Source organism: Tupaia chinensis, unplaced genomic scaffold (genome assembly GCF_000334495.1).
Source record: "Tupaia chinensis unplaced genomic scaffold, TupChi_1.0 Scaffold000430_1, whole genome shotgun sequence".
Classification (NCBI taxonomy): Eukaryota; Metazoa; Chordata; class Mammalia; order Scandentia; family Tupaiidae; genus Tupaia; species Tupaia belangeri.
The window spans coordinates 2,404,855-2,426,453 of record NW_006159935.1 but is presented as its reverse complement, the minus strand read 5'-3'; the positions used below and the strand labels follow the sequence as shown (position 1 = coordinate 2,426,453).

The 21,599-nt window shown below is 37.8% G+C and overlaps 1 protein-coding gene across 2 annotated transcripts in view; it reads left to right on the top strand.

Moving 5' to 3' along the window:
* Nucleotides 1-21,599, top strand: part of ECT2 (epithelial cell transforming 2) — a 66,015-nt gene that overhangs the window by 18,908 nt on the left and 25,508 nt on the right. For both annotated transcript variants that reach the window (XM_006155049.3, XM_006155048.3), the window contains 7 exons: nucleotides 1,317-1,539; nucleotides 4,350-4,486; nucleotides 8,593-8,712; nucleotides 12,731-12,799; nucleotides 19,438-19,548; nucleotides 20,200-20,296; nucleotides 21,025-21,106. In XM_006155049.3, the coding sequence (XP_006155111.1) occupies nucleotides 1,317-1,539; nucleotides 4,350-4,486; nucleotides 8,593-8,712; nucleotides 12,731-12,799; nucleotides 19,438-19,548; nucleotides 20,200-20,296; nucleotides 21,025-21,106 (839 nt within the window). The remainder of the gene's footprint in view (nucleotides 1-1,316; nucleotides 1,540-4,349; nucleotides 4,487-8,592; nucleotides 8,713-12,730; nucleotides 12,800-19,437; nucleotides 19,549-20,199; nucleotides 20,297-21,024; nucleotides 21,107-21,599) is intronic.

Below are 21,599 nucleotides of genomic sequence, written 5' to 3'. Positions count from 1 at the left end.
CCCCCAGTGGCTGCCCAGCATGAAGCAGGCAGGGCGGAATCCTGGCAGTGCTGCGTGTGGTGCCCTTCGTTGGGGACAGTGCAGTGCACAGAGGCAGGCTCCAGCGCTACTTCCCGTCTAAGTCCTGGCTCTGCCCCTTTCCAGCTGTGTGACCTTGGGCCACAAACTTCCCGGTCTGCGTCAAGTCAACCGTCAGTAAAGTGGGATTCTCCTAGGGTCCTCGTTAGAACAAAGTCAGCCTCCTGAGAAGAGCAACTACTTAATACATCTTTTTTTCTTTTTTTTTTTTTTAAGTTTTGCTATAGGGCACTTGTGCTCACTGGAGAGAGACAGAGACAGAGAAGAAAATGAGAAATGCCCCCCTTTCCTTCCGAGATGGCCTTGCTGTAATCCCTTCTCCTGTGTTCTCGTGGGCTTTTGGGCATGTCACTTTTTAACAGTAGAATTCAGGCAGAGAAAATCCAGCCTTGTTGGATTTCAGTGAAGAGGGGCATCTTTCCCCAAAATGCCGTAAAGGTATAGAAGCAGGCTGTGATGATGAGGGGAGTACTGAAGAGCAGATGTTGATTTGTTGCTTTTATAAAGTCTGAATAGGAGCCATACTGCACTATTTTTAGATTCTTCTGTACTCAGTGTAAACATTTTAAGAAAAGATTTTTATTATTTTATTTATTTATTTATTTTTTGAGAGACCTTTACTATATGGCATGTGTGCTTGCCAGAGAGACTTAGAGACAGAAAGAGAGAAACAACCCCCTGGGGGGATGGCTACGTCACAATCTCTTCTTCCTCAGGATTTTGGGCATGCACACACACATGCCCAGTGTGAGTTTTAAGCCACTGGGTCTGGGGATATGAACCATAGTCAACCATGTGGTATTCCAGCAATGTAGCCATTAATACCATCTAGTGGTCCCTGTAACAAAATTTTAAAAGTATGCTTTAGATTTAGGGAGAGAGCTCAGCAAATACTGAAGAGCACTGTGCTGAACGCCAGTGAACAGACCATGAATGCTCCTTCCCCATGAGTTTATGGCCTAAGGGAGGAGTAAATAATAAACAAGATTTCAGATGAATATGTAATGGTTGTAGTGCTATGAACGAAAAAGTAATTAGGTGCTAGGGGTTAGACAATTACACTGGTCTCTTGACTATTGTCTTTTTGAAGCTTCAGAATTGCCTGGCTGAGTGTAGGGTTGTATGATTACTGTGCAAAATCCAAGTTTGTCAGCTGTGTAATACATTGTTCTCTTATTCCTGTCTCTGTGGTAAAGAATCGTGGAAGTAGAACAGAGCTTTTGTGCTTTTGATTGCAGGCTAATACTCCTGAGCTCAAGAAATCAGTGTCATTGCTTTCGCTAAATACACCAAACAGCACTCGCAAAAGACGTCGTTTAAAAGAGACACTTGCTCAACTTTCACGGGAGACAGACTTGTCACCTTTCCCTCCCCGTAAGCGGCCATCAGCTGAACATTCCCTTTCTATAGGGTCACTCCTCGATATCTCCAACACACCAGAGTCTAGCATTAATTACGGAGGTAATTCACATTAACATTTTTTTTTCTTAAATTTACTGGGAGGCATCTGTGTTCACCACAGACAGACAAGCAGAAAGCAAGCGGGAGGAAGCACCTCCTAATGGGCGTGGTCACACTGCAGTCCTGTCCTCTCCATCCTGTCGGGATTTAGAGCGTGCACGTACACAGGGATGGGACTTGAACTGTGTTTAGCCATGTTGGATCTGGCTCCCTTAATCACCGGGCCACAGGCCAGCCCCTGAAAATACTGATGTTTAAAGTTCAGTGATATTGTTAGAGTGTACATAAATCTCTGCTGCACTGAATATGACAGACTTTTGTTTTTAATTAGTCTTGTTCTGACTGAGGTATGGCAAGCTGAGCACAATAATGCTCCGTTGAATGACTGCTCACTCTATGTTAAGTGCTTCATGTATTTGATGTATTAGTAACAGATTTTATTATTCCCGTTTTACAGATGACTAGATGGAAGTACAGAGAGTCAGATAACATGTCCAGGGTTACACAGCTAGAGTGATAGAGCTGTTTATTTATTTTAAAGAATTATTTATTTAATTTTATTTATTATTATTTTTTAATTGCTATAGGGAGTGCATGCTTAACAGAGAGAAAGAGAGAGAGAGAGAGAGAGAGCGAGCGAGCAAACCACCAGGTCTGGAACTCAAAACCTATTGTCTGTGTGGAAGTCCAGAGCCTTAACCATCACGCCACCACTTGGCCCTAGAGCTATTTTAAAAGCAAATTGTTAATACTTCAAATAATTAGCTCTATCCATTGTCACATTTCCGTGTTTCTCATTGTCCTTTCAACCTGTGCCAGTTGAGCTGCAATCCATCAGAAAAGTTAGGGTGTATTTTTTCTGTTTTTGTATGCAGAAGTGATCATGACTTTTCTAATGACCCAATACATAAAATTGCTCTTGCTGGGGAGACAGACAGTTTTCATGTAATCAGTAGCATTCAGCACATGAAAACTTCTTAATGGCCAATTTTTTTACTTGGCTTTTGTGATCTATTACTCACTTTCCATTCTCCTTTGCTTAAATTCTCTAACTCTGAATGTGTGTTTCTTGAGCTATCGCTTCTCTATTGTGTTACCCCTAAATGACCTCACTGAATTTGGTGACTTTAACATGTACATGCTGATGACTCCCAGTGTGTCTTTCCCCGTCCAGCTCTCTATTTGACGCCTCTTTGTCCACGTCTAAGAGACATCTTCACTTCAACAGTCCAGACTACAACTCTCCACTCCACCACTTTCGACCTCTCTGTTCCTTTGCCACCTTCCCTTTATCAGTTTCTTGAGTGACATGTCAGACGACTGCAGTCGAGTCTTTCCGTTTTTGCCTTTGTACAAGCAGCACTTAGAGAAGTCTTTAAAAATATATAAATTAAATCGTGTCATCCCTCGAGGAGCTTTGTACTACTGTAGACTCCAGCCTGCGTGATCCTGCCCACGCCTTCCTAACTTCCCATGGTATCGTGCCTGGGCGACTGAGCGCCAGTCATCCTGCCTCTGAGCGTTCCAGGCAGCCGCGCGTGGGACGGTTGTGCTGGCGCTCTGCCCCAGCCCCCCCCGCCGTTGTCCCTGTGCAGCCGAAACAGCCTTTTTCTCTTCTTCTTTAACCTCAGTATTTTTTAAGCTATGTCGTTTTAGCATTACAAAGATTCCTGTATTTTCTGCCTTTATTCTCCAACTCTTCTACCAGGTTTGCCTTAGTATATATTCAGTAAAAAATCTCTATATATACACACACATTTTTTTTTTTTAATTTTTTTACTACCTGGGCTGTTTGAGAGGAAGTTGCAGATGTGATATGCTTTATAGCTCTGAATACTTAAATGTCTATCTCCCGAAATTCTAGGACATTTCTTAAATGACAGTTCTTGTAGTGAGGAAATTAACATTAATACTATCAGGTATTACACAGACTTCAGATGTCACCAGTTCTAATACCACTTTTTTTTAAAAGCAATAGAAGGCTCTTCGGGTCTGGGATCCCGTCCAGGACCACATGTTGTTAGGTAATCTTTCTGCTGTCCCCTCTGACCTGGTAGGGTTCTAGTGACCTGGAGGGTTTTTAAGGGTACAGGCCATTTACTTGGTAGAATATCTGTCAATTTGGAATTAGCTTTCTTTTTTTTCTACAGTGACATGGGGAGGGTGGGGAGGAGGAGAGATGGCACCCCATTAGGGTGTGGACACTCTGCAATCCCTTCTCCTTCATTTGTCCTGACCATTAGGATTTTGAGCACTCACCTACATGTACAGTCATGCTTTCCAAACTGCTGGGACTGGGATTCTAACTGGGGTCTGCTGGATCTGGCTCCTTAACCATTGCATTATGGGGCCAGCCTGGGAGCCAGTGATAATCTTTTTTTTTTTTTTAGAGGTTTTTGTTATAGGGCGTGTGCACTCGCCAGAAAGAGACAGAGAGACAGAAAGCAAGAAATCACCCCCCAGGGGGATGGCCACGCCGCAATCCCTTCTCCTCCATTCTCCTCTCGGGATCTTGGGCACGCACGCACATGCGCCCGGCGTGAGTTTTAAGCCACCGGGTCCGTGACGTGAACCGCGGTTGACTACGTGGGAATCCAGCAACATAGCCATTATGCTAACTGCTGGTCCCGCCAGTGATAATCTTGACCTTATTTTTTTTGTTTTCTGGCCTTATACTATGAGGAAATTTTACTCTAGGAAATCACGTGATGTATTCATAAGAGCAGGTTTCTTTCTTTCCTGTTAAGTCTGTTTAATGTTTGGTACATATATCTGACTTTCATTAAGTGTTTTCTCTTTTTACCTTTCAGAAACACCAAAGTCTTGTAGTAAGTCTTCCAAAACCTCCACTCCTGTTCCTTCAAAGCAGTCAGCAAGGTGGCAGGTTGCCAAAGAGCTCTATCAGACTGAGAGTAATTATGTGAATATATTGGCAACAATTATTCAGGTAAGTATGAACTGGGTTGTGTTCCAGTGTTCCTAAGTTAAAAAAAATCTAAAAGATACTCTTTTTTTTTTTTTTTTTTTTGAGAGAGGTTTTTGTTATAGGGTGTGTGTGTGCTTGCCAGAAAGACAGAGACAGAGCGACAGAAAGTGAGAAATCACCCCCAGGGGGGATGGCCACGCCACAATCCCTTCTCCTCCATTCTCCTCTCAGGATCTTGGGCACGCATGTACACGCGCCCGGCGTGAATTTAAGCCACCGGGTCTGGTACTCAAACTATTGTCAACTGCATGGGAGTCCAGCGATACAGCTATTACGCCAACTGCTGGTCTCCTAAAAGATATTTCCTACAAGATTATATAAATGCATACAACTTAAATATAGATATTAAAAATGAGAATTTATTATAAAACTACTGTTAGGGGAATGGCATAACAGTCACAAAGACTGAATATCCTAATTCAGAAATCAAGAATCAGAGATGCTCCAATGTTTGGAAGTTTTCCAGTGCTGACATGACCCCACAAGTGGAAAATTCCACCTGACCTCATGTGATGGGTCAGAGTCAAAAAAATGCAAAGCGAAAACAAGGTATGCCATACTTTCAGTCTGTGTGGAAGGTGTATGTGAAGTAGAAACACATTTCCTGTTTAGGCTTGCGTTCCATCCGCAAGGTTTCTCCTTGTGTTGATTTAAATGTTTCAGAGTCTGAAATCCAGACACTCTGGTCTCACATTTCAGATAAAGGATGCTCCACCCTGTGGTTCCTTTTACTCCTCTAGAAATAGCACTGTTGTTATTTGATGACCGTATTTTCAGTATTAGAGGGCTCATGTGCTTACCTAAGAGACAGAGTGTGGCCTTCCCCACAAAGGGTGTGCTCAAACTCCAGTCTCTTCCTTACCTTTGCCTTCTGTTGGGATTTGGGGCACTCACATCCATGCCTGGCACGATTGAATCCACTTGGGTTAGAACCTGAACCACAGTTAGCCCTGTGGAGTTTGGTTCCCTTAACCACTTGGCCACGAACTGGCCAATTAAATAATCAGTTTACAGAGAGAAAAATCCTCAGTAGAGTAGATAACATTTTCTGGAAGCATTTGTTGTAGAGTAATTGCTTTCGTTACTACTTTATGTGTCTGAGAAAGATTGTCTAAATAATAATGAAGCATACTGATATAGATGTCTGTTTTTCCAGTAATCCTCTTATGTGTATGTGAAGTATGCAGGGGTTAGTCATAACTAAATGTTAACGCATCGCTTACCACCATTAAAATCTGCTGTATTTCTAAAGAAAAGCAGTTCTAATCAATTTTTATAGAATAATATTAAGGAATAAAACTAAAATTCAAAACCTGAAAGACAATAGGACATTCTGTGGAAAGAAGGACTATTAATAGGTTTGTTTTAGGTAATGGTAATACAGTGATGTTAGCAACTTTGCCTTTGAGTAGAAAGTGATAAAGGAGGTTTTGATTTGGGATTAGTTTTAAATCTTTATTTTAATTCTTTTTTATTTATTAATAGGTAAAAGTACATACGAGACATAGAGGGAGGGGAAGTGAAAAAGTACTCCTGAGTGGAGATGGCCACGCTGCACTCCCCTCTGCATTTCTGTTTTAGGGATTTTGGGTACACGTGCACACACACACCTGGTGCGCCTTCCAACTGCTGCGTCTGGGGTGTGAATCGCACAGTTGGCCCGTGGGATCCGGCTGTTTTAACCTCCACATCGCCAGCTGGCCCTTGATTCTTGCAGTCACTCGTGAAGGTCCCATCTGATAGCTTTTAGTTACTTGTATCATTATAAAATGCGTGGATAAAAAATGGAAAGTTTTCCTTTGTAGTGGTCGTAGATTTTTTTTTGTTTGTTTAGCAGTAGGCAAGGTTTATGGGGCCCTCTGCTGTGTTAAACTTCACTTGCTTTAAGTCAGCTTTGTTCTTCCTCAGGGAAATCATCCTAGATGAGTTTCTTGAAGTTTTTATAGTGAGCCAAAATGTGGCTGAGTAGCAGAAAATCCCTTCGGCATATACCACTCATGTACTTTGGTGGCATTTATTACCTAGAAGTGTAGATCCTTTCAGGCCATGGCAAAATGCACTGACGTTTCAGAAGTCTAATTTGCATATCAGTTAAATTCACTAAAGCTCCTTTTTAAAAAGCCAATGAAATTATTAGACTAGAAACAAAATTTCATACCCCTCTGCTGGTATTAGCTCAGCCAAGGTTTTATTTAAAAGATTGTGGCCTAAATAATGATACTGTTCTCTTTAATATTTATTTTCTTTTAAGACTGATATTTTCTCTTCTTTTTTAATAAGCCAGAGAGCATATGTGTTTGCCAGAGGGACAGGGAGAGAAGGAGGGAAGGGGAAAAGTCCCCCTTGCCTAGTGGAGCAGCGTCATGCTGCAGTCTCCCCTGTTTCTCCATCCTGTCAGCGTTGGACACATGTGCTTGCTGTGTTTTTCAAGCCACTTGGGCTGAGATTTGAACTCTGTGGTTGGCCATGTGGGATCTGGCTCCCTTAATCACTAGGCCTAGAAACTAGTCTTCTCTTGTTTTAGAAATGGTTTTGGAATAACTTAATTTTAACTTATCTCCCAAAGTAAATTAATATCCAGGAACTCTTTTGTTTATTCTGTATGATACTCAGATGCCTGATTAATATGAAGTGCTCTGCCAGGTGTAAAGAGAATTTCAGTTTTACAGAAGCTTGGACTTGAGGAGGGGATGAAGCGTATTCACCTGGACCAGCAGGCGGAGTAGTAGTCAAGGCTCTAGACTCTCATGTGGCTGACCGCAGAAACTGGTGGCTTGCTTTCTTACTTTGTCTCTCTCTCTTGTGAGCACACATGATCTGTAGCAAAATTAAATAAATAAATAAATCTTAAAAAAAAAATATGCACACCTGATTGTAATACCAAGTGAAAGTTTATGAGCACTTGAAGGGAGAGTTTTACTAGTCTTGCAGGTTAGGGAAGTATTCGACCGAAATTTTCCGTGGTAGTGCATTGGGAAAACGTCACGAAGAAGCTAAAGTGGAAGAGTTTTAGTCTCATTGGTCTGTGCAGAAACCATGGGCAGGAAGTCTGTCTGAGACTGAGCAAACAAGACAACTGAGGCTGCATGAGGAGTGAGGGGAAGGTGGGCCGTGCGAGCTGCGAGAGCTGGGGCTGCCAGAGAGGCCCTGGCGAGGAGTGCTCAGTCACGTCCTCACGTCTGCAGTGCGAGTTTGATCTGCATCGAAGGTGGCATCTGACTCGTGTTTTAGAAGGATAAGTTTTCCATATCGCTGCACATTTATTTACACCCAAGTATTGTGATATATATCGTGAGTGGTTGTGCTTTCTAGATACTCCGTTTCCACTTGTGCATCACTGGCGTGTAGACATGTAACTAACTGGTTCAGCATGAGTGTGCGCGTGCACCGGCACGTACATCGATCTTCGCTAAACTCATTCTTGGAGTTCTTATTTTAGTTTTTTAGGTTAATACAAGCAACAACATGAATACATCAGGTCCTCTAGCTTCAAAGCTAGTCTCTTTTCCTAAACCAACTTTCTTTGCTACCATTTATAAAACACTTTGGTACTTATATTAGATATATAAGTAACTGTTTGCTTATGATTTTCTTGAGAAAGAAAGCGAAAAATCATGCCCCACCAGGGGGAATGGCTATGCACTATCCCTTCTCCATTTCCTCTTGGGGTTTTCAGAGGCAAGCACATGTGCCCCACGTGGGTTTCAAGCTGCCAGGTCCAGGACGCGAAAGGCCGTTTGACTACATGGGAGTCCAGCGACATAACCATTAATGCTATCTGCTGGTCCCCCAACTTTTACTTACTTTGAATATAACATTTCTTAACGAGAATGAAAGTGTGTGTGTATATAGATAAGTATGTGAATGTGTGAGTGAGTACACACTCATATAGTTTATAAATGAATAAAATAGAAAATGTTACAAGAGAAACTGCCTCAGAATTGGGGATTCTTTTTTAATTGCTTTTTTCTTTCACCATGAACATTTCATCTCTTATTTATCATTGCTTATATTTTAGCTTTTTTCTTTTCCCATAATGTATTTAAACTAATCTTTTTTCCATGTAGTTATTTCAAGTACCATTGGAAGAGGAGGGACAACGTGGTGGGCCCATCCTTGCCTCAGAAGAGATTAAGACTATTTTTGGGAGCATCCCAGATATCTTTGATGTGCACACTAAAATAAAGGTAAATGTGTATGTTAGCTCAATAGATTTTTGTTTTGATTATGTGTATCTATTGTGATCTCTTAGGCATTTCTGATTAGCTAAATAAGTTTTGTACCTAAAACTTTTTACTCCCTCGTTTGTTTCTTTGAATCTTTTGTCCTTTTGTTTTAGTGCATTATTAATAAATGTTAGTTGTTCGCCTGTTTTTCTTTTTAAATTTCCATTAGTTCTTTTATTCCATTCATTCTTATTGAGACATATAGCTTATAATACTTTTTTTCTTTTTTTACTGATATGGTTGCATGTTTTTGCTTTGGTTTGGTTAGTTTGAAAAACTTAAGTAAAGATACCTAGCAGTCATTTGATTAATTTCTCTATTTATAGCTAGATAAATGCCCAAACCATAAAAAGCAATGCCATCTACTTAACATATACCAACTTTCCACACTCTCTAGCAGAAACGGAAGGTCAGAGGATATAGAAGCATGGAAAATGGTTATGGGTACTGGAGACAGTGTGGGGGAAGGAGGGGAGTGAGGAATGAAATCAAGAAGAAAAGTAGAGAGGCGAGGCATTTGTGGGACACAGAAATTGGTGATTGTTGATGCAACGTGTCTAGCATCCTCAGCTGGACTGGTGTGAAGTGTATTCATGCTGGGTAAGTTCCCTTTCAAGTTGAGTGAGGTACAATGACTGAATGTATACAATGACATAAAGTAAAAGTCACTTCTAAATTTAAAATAAATAAATAAATGATTTTCTTTTGATGAAGTGGTATGATTTCCAGGTGTACATGTTCACTCTTAAAGTAATTTCAGGTTTAACTAAACTCTTAAACTACTTACCTGAAAAGTAGTTTTCTTTGTTTTGTCTTATTTTTCTTATTGGTAATTGAACAGGATTGATCAGTTTTCTCCTTAAAACAACCCATGTATTCCACATCCCAGTAAAAGGATCAATGTGAATTATAGAATGTTTTCAAACAGATATACTAAATTGCTTTGAATTTTAGTATGCGTTTAAGCAGAAATATAAATACGTTAGTAAAAATTCAGTCGGCAAATACTTGTAATTTATCAAAATCCTCCATCAGAGTCAGTTAATTTCTAGTTCTAAAAGAGAAACTGAATTTGTATTTGCATAAAAAGTTAATAATTTCAGACTAGTTTACCTTTTTTTTTTTTTTTTTTAAAGAGAGATTTTTGCTATACGGCAGGAAACACTCCTCAAAGTGGATGGCCACAATGCCACCCCTTCTCCATTCTCCTTTTGGGATCTTGGGCATGCACGCACACACACACCCAGCATGAGTTTTAAGCCATGTGGGATCCAGCTCACTCAAGTGCCTGCCACAGGCTGACCCAGAATACTTATTATTTATATAAATAAATATAAATGTACATGTACATTTTGTATCGAGTTGTTGGGAAACTCATGATGCATTTTTGCATAGAAAAGCAGAAAAATATGTCGTGGTTTTCCTGATGACCTAATATGTATGAATATATGTATGTGTGTATGTATGTGTTGTATGTATCTGTATATATATTTACAGATGGCATGTGTCCTTGCCAGAATGAGACAGAGAGAGACAGTGGGAACCACCCCCCATGGGGCATGGTTGCATTGCAGTCTCTTCATTTCTGCCACCTTTTGGGATTTTGCACACATGTACTCATGTTTCTGGTGTGTGTTTCAAGCTTCTGGGTCTGAGACTTGACCCATGCAGTCACCTATGTATGATCCAGCTACCGTAACCACCAAGTCATGGGCTGACTCCAGAATACAGTTTTTTTTTTTTTTTTTTTCATGGGCTGACTCCAGAAGACAGTTTTTTTTTTTTTTCTTTAAGAATTATTTTATGTAAATTTATTTATTTGTTTTCATTTGACCAGAGAGGGACAGAGGGAGTGAGATAGAAGGGGAAAGTGAGAAAGCATGCTGCCAGGTCTGAGACTTGAACCACAATCAACCATGTAGGAGTCCAACCCCCTTAACTACCACGTCACCTGCTAGCCCTAGAAGTCTGGTTTTTATATGGCCTTTTCTCTTTCCGTTTTTTTGGTGTGTTATTTTTAGCTCCTTGTTTTAAAAACATGTATTTATTTATTTCTTCCATGAGTGAGAGAGGCAGAGAGTACCTCCAAAAGGATCTTAATACCACAACCCACCCCCTGCCTGGGTCATAGGCACACGTGTGCCTGGCATGTTCATGGAGGGCTCTGTATGTGAACCTGGAACTCTGCCATGTGGTTCAGTCTTGGAGTTGTGTGCTTTACTGCCATGTCACCCTCTGTCACCCCAATCTGCCTGCCTGCCTGCCTTTCTTTCTTTCTCTTTTTGAAGATAGAGATAGAGAGATATAGGTATTTTTTTTGTGAGAGATTTTGCCATTTCCTGAACTTCCTACCCAGCTGCTTAGCTAACTGTCATTACAAGTGCACATAGCTGTCTGGTATGCTTAGGTTAGTCCAGGAATGGAACCGGCACCTCTCGGGGGCTCCAGCATCATGCAGCAGCACCTTCCCTCTTGTGGCACGGAAGCTGGGCCCTCGTTCACTCAGACTGTCTCGCATTCAGTCTGCTGTAATACACATTATGCAGCCTCTAGAAAACTACTGTGTATTTGTGAGAGAATAAAAGTGAAAAAACTCAAATAAAGCCTTACTGTTGTAATAGTTTTACTCTCATAGGTCCCATTAAAAGGGTATCCCAGGGATGACACTTTGAGAACTTGAGGTATAAGACTACTGAGTGATTTCTGCTTTTGAATCACCTAGGATTTCAATGAGGGTGTGCCATTTCTTGACATTTTGTTTCGTCCTCTGATTTGTGATTTATTATGTCTTAAAGTTTTTAAGTGTCTTCAAAATTTTTACAAATATTCGATATTTTAGAATGACTATGAAGAATTAAAATTTTTTTTTTTCTATTTCTAGTAGAGTGTGCACACGCACGTGAGAGTGACAGGAGAGAGAGACAGACAGACAGACAGAGACATGCACGCAAGGCCTGGTCTTGCTGCAGTCCCTTCCTCCAGTCTCCCGTGCCGTGGAATGTTGGGCACCTGCGAGCATGCGCAGTCTCAGGCTGGCAGGGCCAGAGACCCAAATCACAAAATTACAGTCGCCACGTGGAATTAGCTTCTTTTGAGTGGTGCGTTACTGATGGAGCCAGCCGGACCACAGTTTTTAAAGACTAATGCTAAATAAGATGCTTCAGCATCAGTATTGAAACTGTTTTCTATTATAATACCACCAATTAAGCTTTAAAGTTAATAAAAGATAGTAACATCATATTGGGAAGTTAGGCTTACTCTTACTGACTTTATGTTATTTGTATTGTTTTTAAAATGATATTTTCTATGCAGTCAAAAAGCTAATTCTTGTTGAGAAGGAATGGGGTATTGCTTTGCACATTAAATTAAAACATTTTGTATGGCCCATCAGGTGGTAATGTGCAGATCTGTGGTGGTGGAAACCATGTGACTGAATGTGGGTGTGCATCCCTAGTCTACATGACACACCGAGCCTGAGTGCCCAAGAACCTGTCTTGCTGGAGGTCTGATGGCGGGGGACTGTAGCATGATGAGATCCTGTCAAGGATGTCTGTCTCTCTGTTTCTGCCTTGTGCTTGCTAATGAAAGAAAGAAAATAATTTTATAAAGAAACTTAGGACACTGTGAAGTGATTCTCTCTCCAATAATGATCTTAATAAGTTATTCATGTATTTATTTAAGATTTTTGCTATAGGGTGTGTACACTCACCAGAGAGACAGAGAAGAGAAACAGAAAGCGAGAAATCACCCCCTAACTGGGATGGCCATCCCACAATCACTTCTCTCCCATTCTTCTCTTGGGATTTGGAGCACACACGTCCCCAACATGAGTTTAAGTCACCAGGTCCAGGACTTGAACCACTGTCAACTCTGTGGAGTCTAACCAGTACCACCTGCTGGCCCCTATCTCAATGATATTTAAAGATGTATAAGGGGCCATCATATTTATCTTAAAATGTTTCAACTTTTGATATTTCAGGATGATCTTGAAGATCTAATTGTTAATTGGGATGAGAGCAAAAGCATTGGTGACATCTTTCTTAAATATGTAAGTATTTTATTTCTTAAAGTCTTCAGATTAAAGTATCATCTCTTCAAGGACTAGCAGGGAATGAAATTTACCTGTTTAAATGTGAAAGGTTTTAAAAGTTTGACTTGGTTGTGTTTATAAAATATATTAGAAATGTTCTTGTCTACTGTACATGCTTTCTTATGTGCAATTTAACATTGTCTTAAAACCTGAAGATCATTTTACTATATCAAGTTATTTGCCTTTTTCAAATGATCACAGGTTAATAATTCTTTGAAATTTCCTATATTATTTTTTCTTAGTTGATAACACTTTTTGGTGTCATTATGTCTGTTTCTGCTTAACGACTTCAAATTAGCTGCTCTTTTTTTCTTTCTCATCAGAATAAGAACCAGATAGCTTAAATTTATGAGTCATTTTGATAAAGTTTTATGAACCACATTTATAAGTTTTTGAATAGAATTTATAAGTTTCAGTGTTTTAACAACTGGCATGGCACATACACTTTTGTTTTTTGAGGATTTTCCCCTACTTCCAAGTCATGACTCACTTTTGTATAGAAAAACCATAGAAAAATAGATCATAACTTTCCTGATGACTTAATAGTTCTTTCCTTTTTTTTTTTTTTTTTTGCTATAAGGTGCATGTGCTCACCAGCGAGACAAAGAGACAGAAAGTGAGAAATCACCCCTCAGTGGGGATGGCCATGCCACCATCCCTTCTCCTCCATTTTCCTCCTGGGATGTTGGGCATGCACACACTTGTGCTGGTGTGAGGTTTTAAGCCTCTGGGTCTGGACTCGAATTGCAGTCTACTATGTGGGAGTCCAGCAATGAAACCATTATGCCATCTGCTGGTCCCTCTTTTCGTTTTTTAAAACTTTACATTTAATTACAATATATTTTTACAGTGTACAATGTGGTTTTTTCCCAACATGAATACAATACATATTAGTCAAGCCAAAGACATTACCATATACATTATCATCAGCAGATAACTTCATTTTTGTGTGTATTAAATGTGTTGTTTTTTTTCCTGATCGCCTTCTTTCCACCCTCTATTACCCATCATACTGTCTCTAGTATTTACAGTTGCCCTCCCTGCTATTATATCCTAAAATTTTTCAGTTTCTGCTATAGTGCTGATGTTTGGTATGTACTGAGTCGGGACACGTAATGCCTGCCTGTCTTTCATAGTCCAGCTTGCTTCACTTAGCATTAATCTTCCGTATTTGTCCACTTTGTATCAAATGTCAAGGTCTCATTGTTTTTTATGACTGAGTAGTGTTCTACAGAGTGTATGTGCCACATTTTTTCCATCCATTTGTCTTTTCTTGGACATTTGGGTTTATCCCATGTCCTCGGAATTATAAATAATGCTACAATAAGCATGGTCATGCAAGTGTTTTTTTCTGACTGAAGGTTTTTCTCTCTTCTGGGTAGATATCTAAGAGTGGAGTTACTGGATTATATGGTCGTTCTATTTGTAGGTTTCTGAGAAACCTCTTATTGTTCTTCACAGTGATGTACTAATTCACATTCCAACCAACCGTGTAGGAGAATTCCCTTTCCACTACAGCCTCGCCAGCACTTAGCATTCTTTATTTTTTTAATCTTAGTCCTTCTGACTGGAGTTAAGTGGTCTTAATATGGTTTTGATTTGGATTTCTCTTACAATAAGAGATGTTGAGCATGTTTTCATATGCTTTTGGCCGTTCATAATGTCTTCCTTTGGAGAGTTGTCTGTTCAGCTCATTTGCCCATCTTTTGATTGGATTGATTATCTTTTTGTGGGTTAACGGGTTCCTTATCTATTCTGGTTATCAGTTCCTTATCAAGGCATAGTCTGCAGATATATTCTCCCACTTTGAGGGTTGTCTACTCATTCTAGTTATTGTTTCTTTTGCTGTGCAGAAGATTTTTAGCCTAATGTAGTCCCATTTGTCTCTTTTTTTTTTTTGAAATATTGCTTATGCTTTGGGGATCCTCTTTAAGATGTCTTTGCCTGTCTTCAAGAGTTTTCCCTGTGTTTTTCACCAATAGTTTTATAGTTTGAGGTTTTATGTTTAGACCCTTGATCCATTTTGAGTTAGTTTTTGTTAACGGTGAGGGATAGTGTTCCAGTTTCTTTATTTTTTTGCTGTTGGATATCCTTTTTTTCCAGCACCATTTGCTGAAGAGGTTTTTCCTTTCCCCACTGGATTGTCCCGTGCCTTTTATCAAAGATAAGTTGGCTGTATGTTTTGGGGTTTATTTTTGGGTTCTCAGCTCTGTTTAATTGATCTACCTGCCTCTTTTTGTGCTAATAACATGCTATTTTGATTAGCGTAGCTTTGTAATATATTTTAAGGTCAGGAAGGGAGACACCTTTATTTTTTTTGCATAGTACTGGTTTGGTGATTGGAGCCTTTTATGATTGCAGGCAAACTTTATGATTATTATTTTCTATTTCTGTGAGGAATATCTGTGGTATTGCATTGAGTTGATTGGAATTGTATTGAATTCGTGGATTAATTTGAGTAGGATTTACATTTTGATTATATTAATTTTTCTAATTCAAGAACATGGGATTTTCCCCTCCTTTTTTCTATCATTTCAACTTTTTTTTTGAGTGTTTCATAGTTTTCCTTGTAGGTCCTAGGTATTTATATTTTTTGTGGCTATTGTAAGTGGGGTTGCTTTCTTCAATTCTGTCTCAGTTTGTTCACTGTTGCAGTATAAAAATCCTATTGATTTTTGTATGTTGATTTTATATCCTACCACTTTAAGTGCTTGTTTATCACGTCTAGGAGTCTTTTTTTGGTAAGTAACTTTTGATTTGTCTATAAATATAATCATCACCGAAAATAAAAATAATTTCACTTCTTTTGCTATTCCAATGCCTTTTATTTTACTCTTTTTTTTTTTTAACTCTTCTTTAAGATTGCATTGGCTAGGACTTCCAATACTATTGTGTTGTCAGAAAAGTCATGACACATTTTTGCATAGAAAAACATGAAAAAATAAGTTTATGACTTTTTCAGCAACCTAGTATGTTGAAAAGGAGTGGAAAAAGAGGACAGCCTTGTCTTGTTCCAGTATTTAGTAGAAAAGCATTCAGCTTTCCCCATTTAGTGGTATTAGCAATGGTTTCGTCATAGATGGCTTTTACTGTGCTGAGGAATGTCCCCTCTATGCTCATTTTGCTCAGTCTTTATCCTTAAGGGATGTTGTATTTTATTGAATGCTTTTATGCATTGATTGATAAGATCATATGCTTTTTATTTTTCCTTCTGTTAATCTGATAAATTACGTTATTGTTTTGAATATGTTAAACCTGCCTTGCATCCCTGGAATAAAGCCTTCCTGATCATGGTGAATAATCTTTTTAATATGTTGTTGGATACTAGCTTCTAGTATCCCTTTAAGAATTTTAAAAAAATAATTATTTATTTGTTTTTCTTAATTTGCTGTAGGGCACATATGTTCATCAGAGAGAGAGGGGGAGAGTGCACTCGCGTGTGCGCGCAAGTAAACCACCAGGTCTGGGACTCGAACCATGGTTTGCCATGTGGGAGTCCACCACCTTAACCACCATGCCACATGCTGATCTCCTTGTTGAGAATTTTGTATCTGTATTTATCAGAGATATTGGTCTGTAGTTTTCTTTTTTTTTTTTCTTTTTGTCTCCTTGTCTTTTGGGGGGGATCAGTGTGAAGGAGGCTTCATAGGATGAATTTGGCATGGTTCCTTCCTCTTGGATCTTTACAGTCTGAGGAGAATCAGGATTAGTTCTTTAAAAGTTTTGTAGAATTTGGAAGTGAAGCCATCAGGACCTGGGCTCTTCTTCGTTAAGAGACTGTTAGCAACTCAGTTTCATTGCTTGTTATTGGTCTGTTCAAGCTTTCTATTTCTTCCTGATGTAATCTCTCTAAGTTATATATGTCCAGAAATTAGTCCATCTAAATTTTCTTAATAATTGGTGTTTAATTACCTGTAGTATTCTCTCATGATCTTTTGTATTTCTGTTATGTCTGTTATAGTATCACCTGTTTCATTGATGATTTATCTGGTTCCTTTCTCTGTTCTTGATTAATCTAGCTAATGGTGTGTCAATTTTGTTTATTTTCTCTTATTTATGGTTTTGCTTATTGTCTGTATAGTTCTTTTATTTTCTATTTCGTTTATTTCTGCTGGAATCTTTATTATTTCTTTGCTCCTGTCATTTTTTAATTTATTTTTGTTGTTACCTTTCCAGTTCCCTGAGATGTGTCATTAGGTTGTCCACTTGCTACCTTTGTGTTTTTTTTTTTTTTCTTGTGGCAATGATTGCTATGAACTTCCCTAATGAATGTTTTTGCTGTGTCCCATAGGTTATTAAACTTGCGTGTTCATTATATCGTTGGTTTCAATGACCTTTTGATTTCAGTCTTAATTTCTTCAGTGGTTGTGAAGGCATTTGGAAGTAGGTTGCTTACTTTCCATGTGTTTGTATGTTTTTGAGGGTCATTTCTGTAATTGATTTCAAGTTTGATTCCATTGTGGTCAGAAAAGATGCTGGGTATAGATTCTGTACCTTCGAATTTGTAAAGGCTTGTTTTTGTGCCCTATCATATGGTCGATCTAAGAAAACATTCTATGTAGGGGTGAGAAAAAGGTGTATTTTTGGTTGTTGGGTGAAATGTACTATAGATGTCTGTCAATCTGTTGGATTTATGGTATCATTTAGATCTTAAATCTATTTTTTGTCTAGGTGATTGGTCCAGAGGAGACAGTGGGGCATTGTGTTGCAGTCTCGCTCTCTTTAGATCTAATAGTCTCTCTTTCACATAGTTGGGTGTTCCAGTGTTAGGTGAACAGATATTTATAAGTGCAATACTTCTTGGTCAATTAGTTCCTATATATTGACCTGATATCAGTATTATGATCCCAGTCATTTTTCGACTTCCTTTTGCATGGAATATTTTTTTCCAACCCTTCCTTTTCAGTCTATGTATATCTTTATCAATGAATGTGTTTCTTGTAAGCAGCATTATAGGGGGCTCTTTTTTTTTTTTTTTTTTTTTTTCAATCTGTTTAGCCGATTTGTGTCTTTTAATTAAATTTAATCCATTGACATTCATTATATTACTATTGATATTTTTGGGTTTATCCCTGCCATTTTGATAGCCATATTTTCTTGGCTGTTTTTTTTTTGTTGTTGTTGTTGTTGTTCTTTTATTTCCATTATGCTAACTCTAGTTTTCCTGCTATGATACCCCCTTCAGTACTTCTTCAAGAGCTGACCTAGAGTTAGAGAATTCTTTCAGTTTTTGTTTATCTGAGAATGATTTTACTTCTTCTTCCCATTTGAAGGATAATCTTGCCAGGTATAGTATTCTTGTTTGAAATTGCTTTTCTTTTAATGTTTTGAATACATTTTATTCTTTTCTTGCCTGCATTGTTTCACTTGAGAGGTCTGATGTTAGCCTGATAGGATAACCTTGGTAAGTATTATAACTTGACGTTTCTTGTCAGTTTTAGAATATTGTCTTTCTCTTTGATTTTTGCCGATCTGGCTATGATGTGCCGGGAGAGGATCTTTTATGTTGATAGTATTTGAAGTTCTTTTTATTTCTTGGGTTTGAATTTCTTCTTGTTTCTCTAGATTTGGAAAGTTTTCAGATAGTATTTCCTGGAAAAGGTTTTCCACTCCTTTACCAGCTTCTTCACTTTCTGGAATACCCATTACATGACTATTTGGGTATTTAATGGTATCCAGAATTTCCCATATGTTATCCTCATTTTTTGGGGGGTGGTTTGAGACTTATCTTCAAGGTCAAAAATTCTTTTTTCTGTATGGTCCATTCTTCTTTCAAGCAAGATTTTAATTTCTTGTATTATAATCTTTCCAAGAATTCTATTTGATTGTTTTTTAGGGTGTCTATCTCTCTATATAGTTTCTTAGATGTTTTTTCTGGATGGTTGAGAATTTCAAGTATGTATTTTCTTGCTATATATTTTTTGGAACCTGTTATCTCTTCAGTTGGCCAAGACATTTTTGGGTAAATATAATCTCTTAATGATAAATTAGATTCTTCAATAAGTAATTAGTAGGTCTTGGTTTCTGCATAGATAATTTCTAATTAATATTTTCTGAACTTAAAATGTTTAAAAATTGGACTGGCTCTGAAGCATACTAGTTAAGGGAGCTAGATCCCATGTGGCTAAGTGGATTTTGAATACTGGCCCTGGCAACTGGAAAAATACATGGAGTACATAGGTGTGCATGTCCAAAATCCTGATAGCATGGAGAAGGGATTGCAGTATGACCATGGCCCATTGGGGGTACTCTTGCTTGCTCTCTCTCAAGTGAATGGGCCCTCTGGCAATAAAAAAAGTTAGAAATTTTTTGTCACATTATGTCAATACAATAAGCTTTGATATACTTTTTTTTTCTACCTTTTTTTGAGTTTTATACTATGTTTACTAATTGATGCATTTTGTTCAAAAGTTAACTCATGTTATACTGAGAAGTTTATAAGATACATTTCTGTATTTCATTTGAGAAAAAGCTTACTTTAAAATTTAATTTAGATCCAATATGTCAGATTGTGACTATTGATTATTTTACTTTAAAAGTTTCATTGTCTAAGGGTGACATGGATAACATTTTTTTTTCCCTTTTTGTCTTCCTAGTCAAAAGATTTGGTAAAAACTTACCCTCCCTTTGTGAACTTCTTTGAAATGAGCAAGGAAACAATTATTAAATGTGAAAAACAGAAACCAAGATTTCATGCCTTTCTGAAGGTAATTCATATACTTTTTTTTCAAATAGAAACTTGAGAATCATTTCTGAAGGATTTAAATTTATAAAAAAAAAATAAGTAAATTATAACTTGAATAAAAATGTGTCTATGTAAGAACACCTTAATATTATCTGTTCATTTTAGTTGTGCCTGGGGGTGACAATGATGTTTAGCCTAAGAGAATTTCATTGCAGGTAGCAGGGTTCAAGAGGCTGCTAAATGAATGGGAATATTATATATGGTTATTATTATTTTTTAAAAGCTAAACATGTAGCTCTCAAAGTACCATAAACTTTTCCAATGAGATTTTGTTTTGCCTTTAGTATTTTATTCTTTTACTCTTGTACATTACTTTGTACATCCAATGGTGTCAGCATAGTTAATAGATAAGACTATTTTCTTCTTGTGAATGAGTTAGGCTTCAGAGAGTCTTAAAAGTTGGGGTCTGTAAAAGTGTGTAGACAGACTGACTTTCTGGCAAATGTAACCCTTGTCTGGCCAGGGGGCTATTGTATTCAACCAAAGAATCTGCCAGGGAACAGCAGCCATTCTACCTCCTATCTTGGTTCTTACTCATGATGAAGTGTATCTAATTTGTAGGGTGTCTAATCTTTGCAGGAAATCTTTTTAAATTGTTTAATAAATTTTCCAGATAAACCAAGCTAAACCAGAATGTGGACGGCAAAGCCTTGTTGAACTCCTCATCCGACCAGTGCAGAGATTACCTAGTGTGGCGTTACTTTTAAATGGTACTTGTCTAATCTGCTTTCATGCTACTTCAGATATTTTCATGGAATTACATTTTTCTAAAAAAATGGTTGGAATTCTTCTCATTTTCAAAATTTCTTAGATTTCAGCATTAGAGTTTATGCGTCTTTTAAATAGAAAACATCTTTTTTGGATAATCTTTAAAAATAGTCACTGGTGCTACAAAAACTCAGTCTGGCCTGAAATACTTTATTTCTTCTGCTTTCAGTTATATTGACTAAAATTGCAATTCTTCTCCTACATAAAATCTTATTTTTCATTGTGTGTCATCCAAAATCAGTCCATCCAAATGCACATGACCTTCACCAACAGATCACAAAGAAAGGTCATAATATGTCTTCAGTTTTTAGTACTTCTCTGAACTTTAATAAAGTTCTGTATACATGGTTTTATGCTTGCCTTTTTCTACCTAAGAATGTTTAGAACTGTCTTGAAACCTAAAATCTATTTATTAAACTACTGATGTTCATAGAAGGGAGTTTTTTAGCAAGTGAGTTTTTACGAAGTTAAAATTATGTATAATCCTTTACTTTGGGCTGTTTACATAGTACTTATAGGGCAGCATCAGTATCTTTTCTTTTTTTTTTAACTTTTTATTGTATTAGTTTACTATAGAGCCTGTTTTGAGGTGGATATTTTTAAGTTTTCGATGAAAAAATAAAAACACTGATTTTTTTTTAATCATGAAAAAAACCATTTATTATCACAGATCTTAAGAAGCACACAGCCGATGACAATCCTGACAAAAGCACTTTAGAAAAAGCTATTGGGTCACTAAAGGAAGTAATGACGTAAGTGTCTTATTTCAACCTTATATTGCTTCCTAGATTTCTAATGTAACTGGTAGAATAATTAGTTATGATGGAGAGGAAAATATCAATAAACGAGAGTTTATAAAATGATATCTACATTATTACTTTTGTTCTTTTTTTTTTTCCTTTTTTGAGAGAAAGAAGGCAAAGAGATAGGTATTTTCGTCAGTCTCTTAATGTTCTGTTCCTCTTGCCTGAGCCTCCCTTATTAGAGGTGATGGCTGAAGTAACTGATTCCAGTTTATGTTGCTGCTAAAAAAGTTATGTGTATATGTGACTAAAAAAATAAATGAAAACAAATGCTTACATATCAGAAGATTCATATTGCTAAAAGAATGCTACTTTCCAAACTGATCTACATACTCAGTATTACCTGTGATTAGGAAAATGCCAATCAAAACTACAATGAGATACTACAAGGTCACAAATTAAAATGCCTGACCACAGAGTGTAGGGCAGGACATGGAGATGA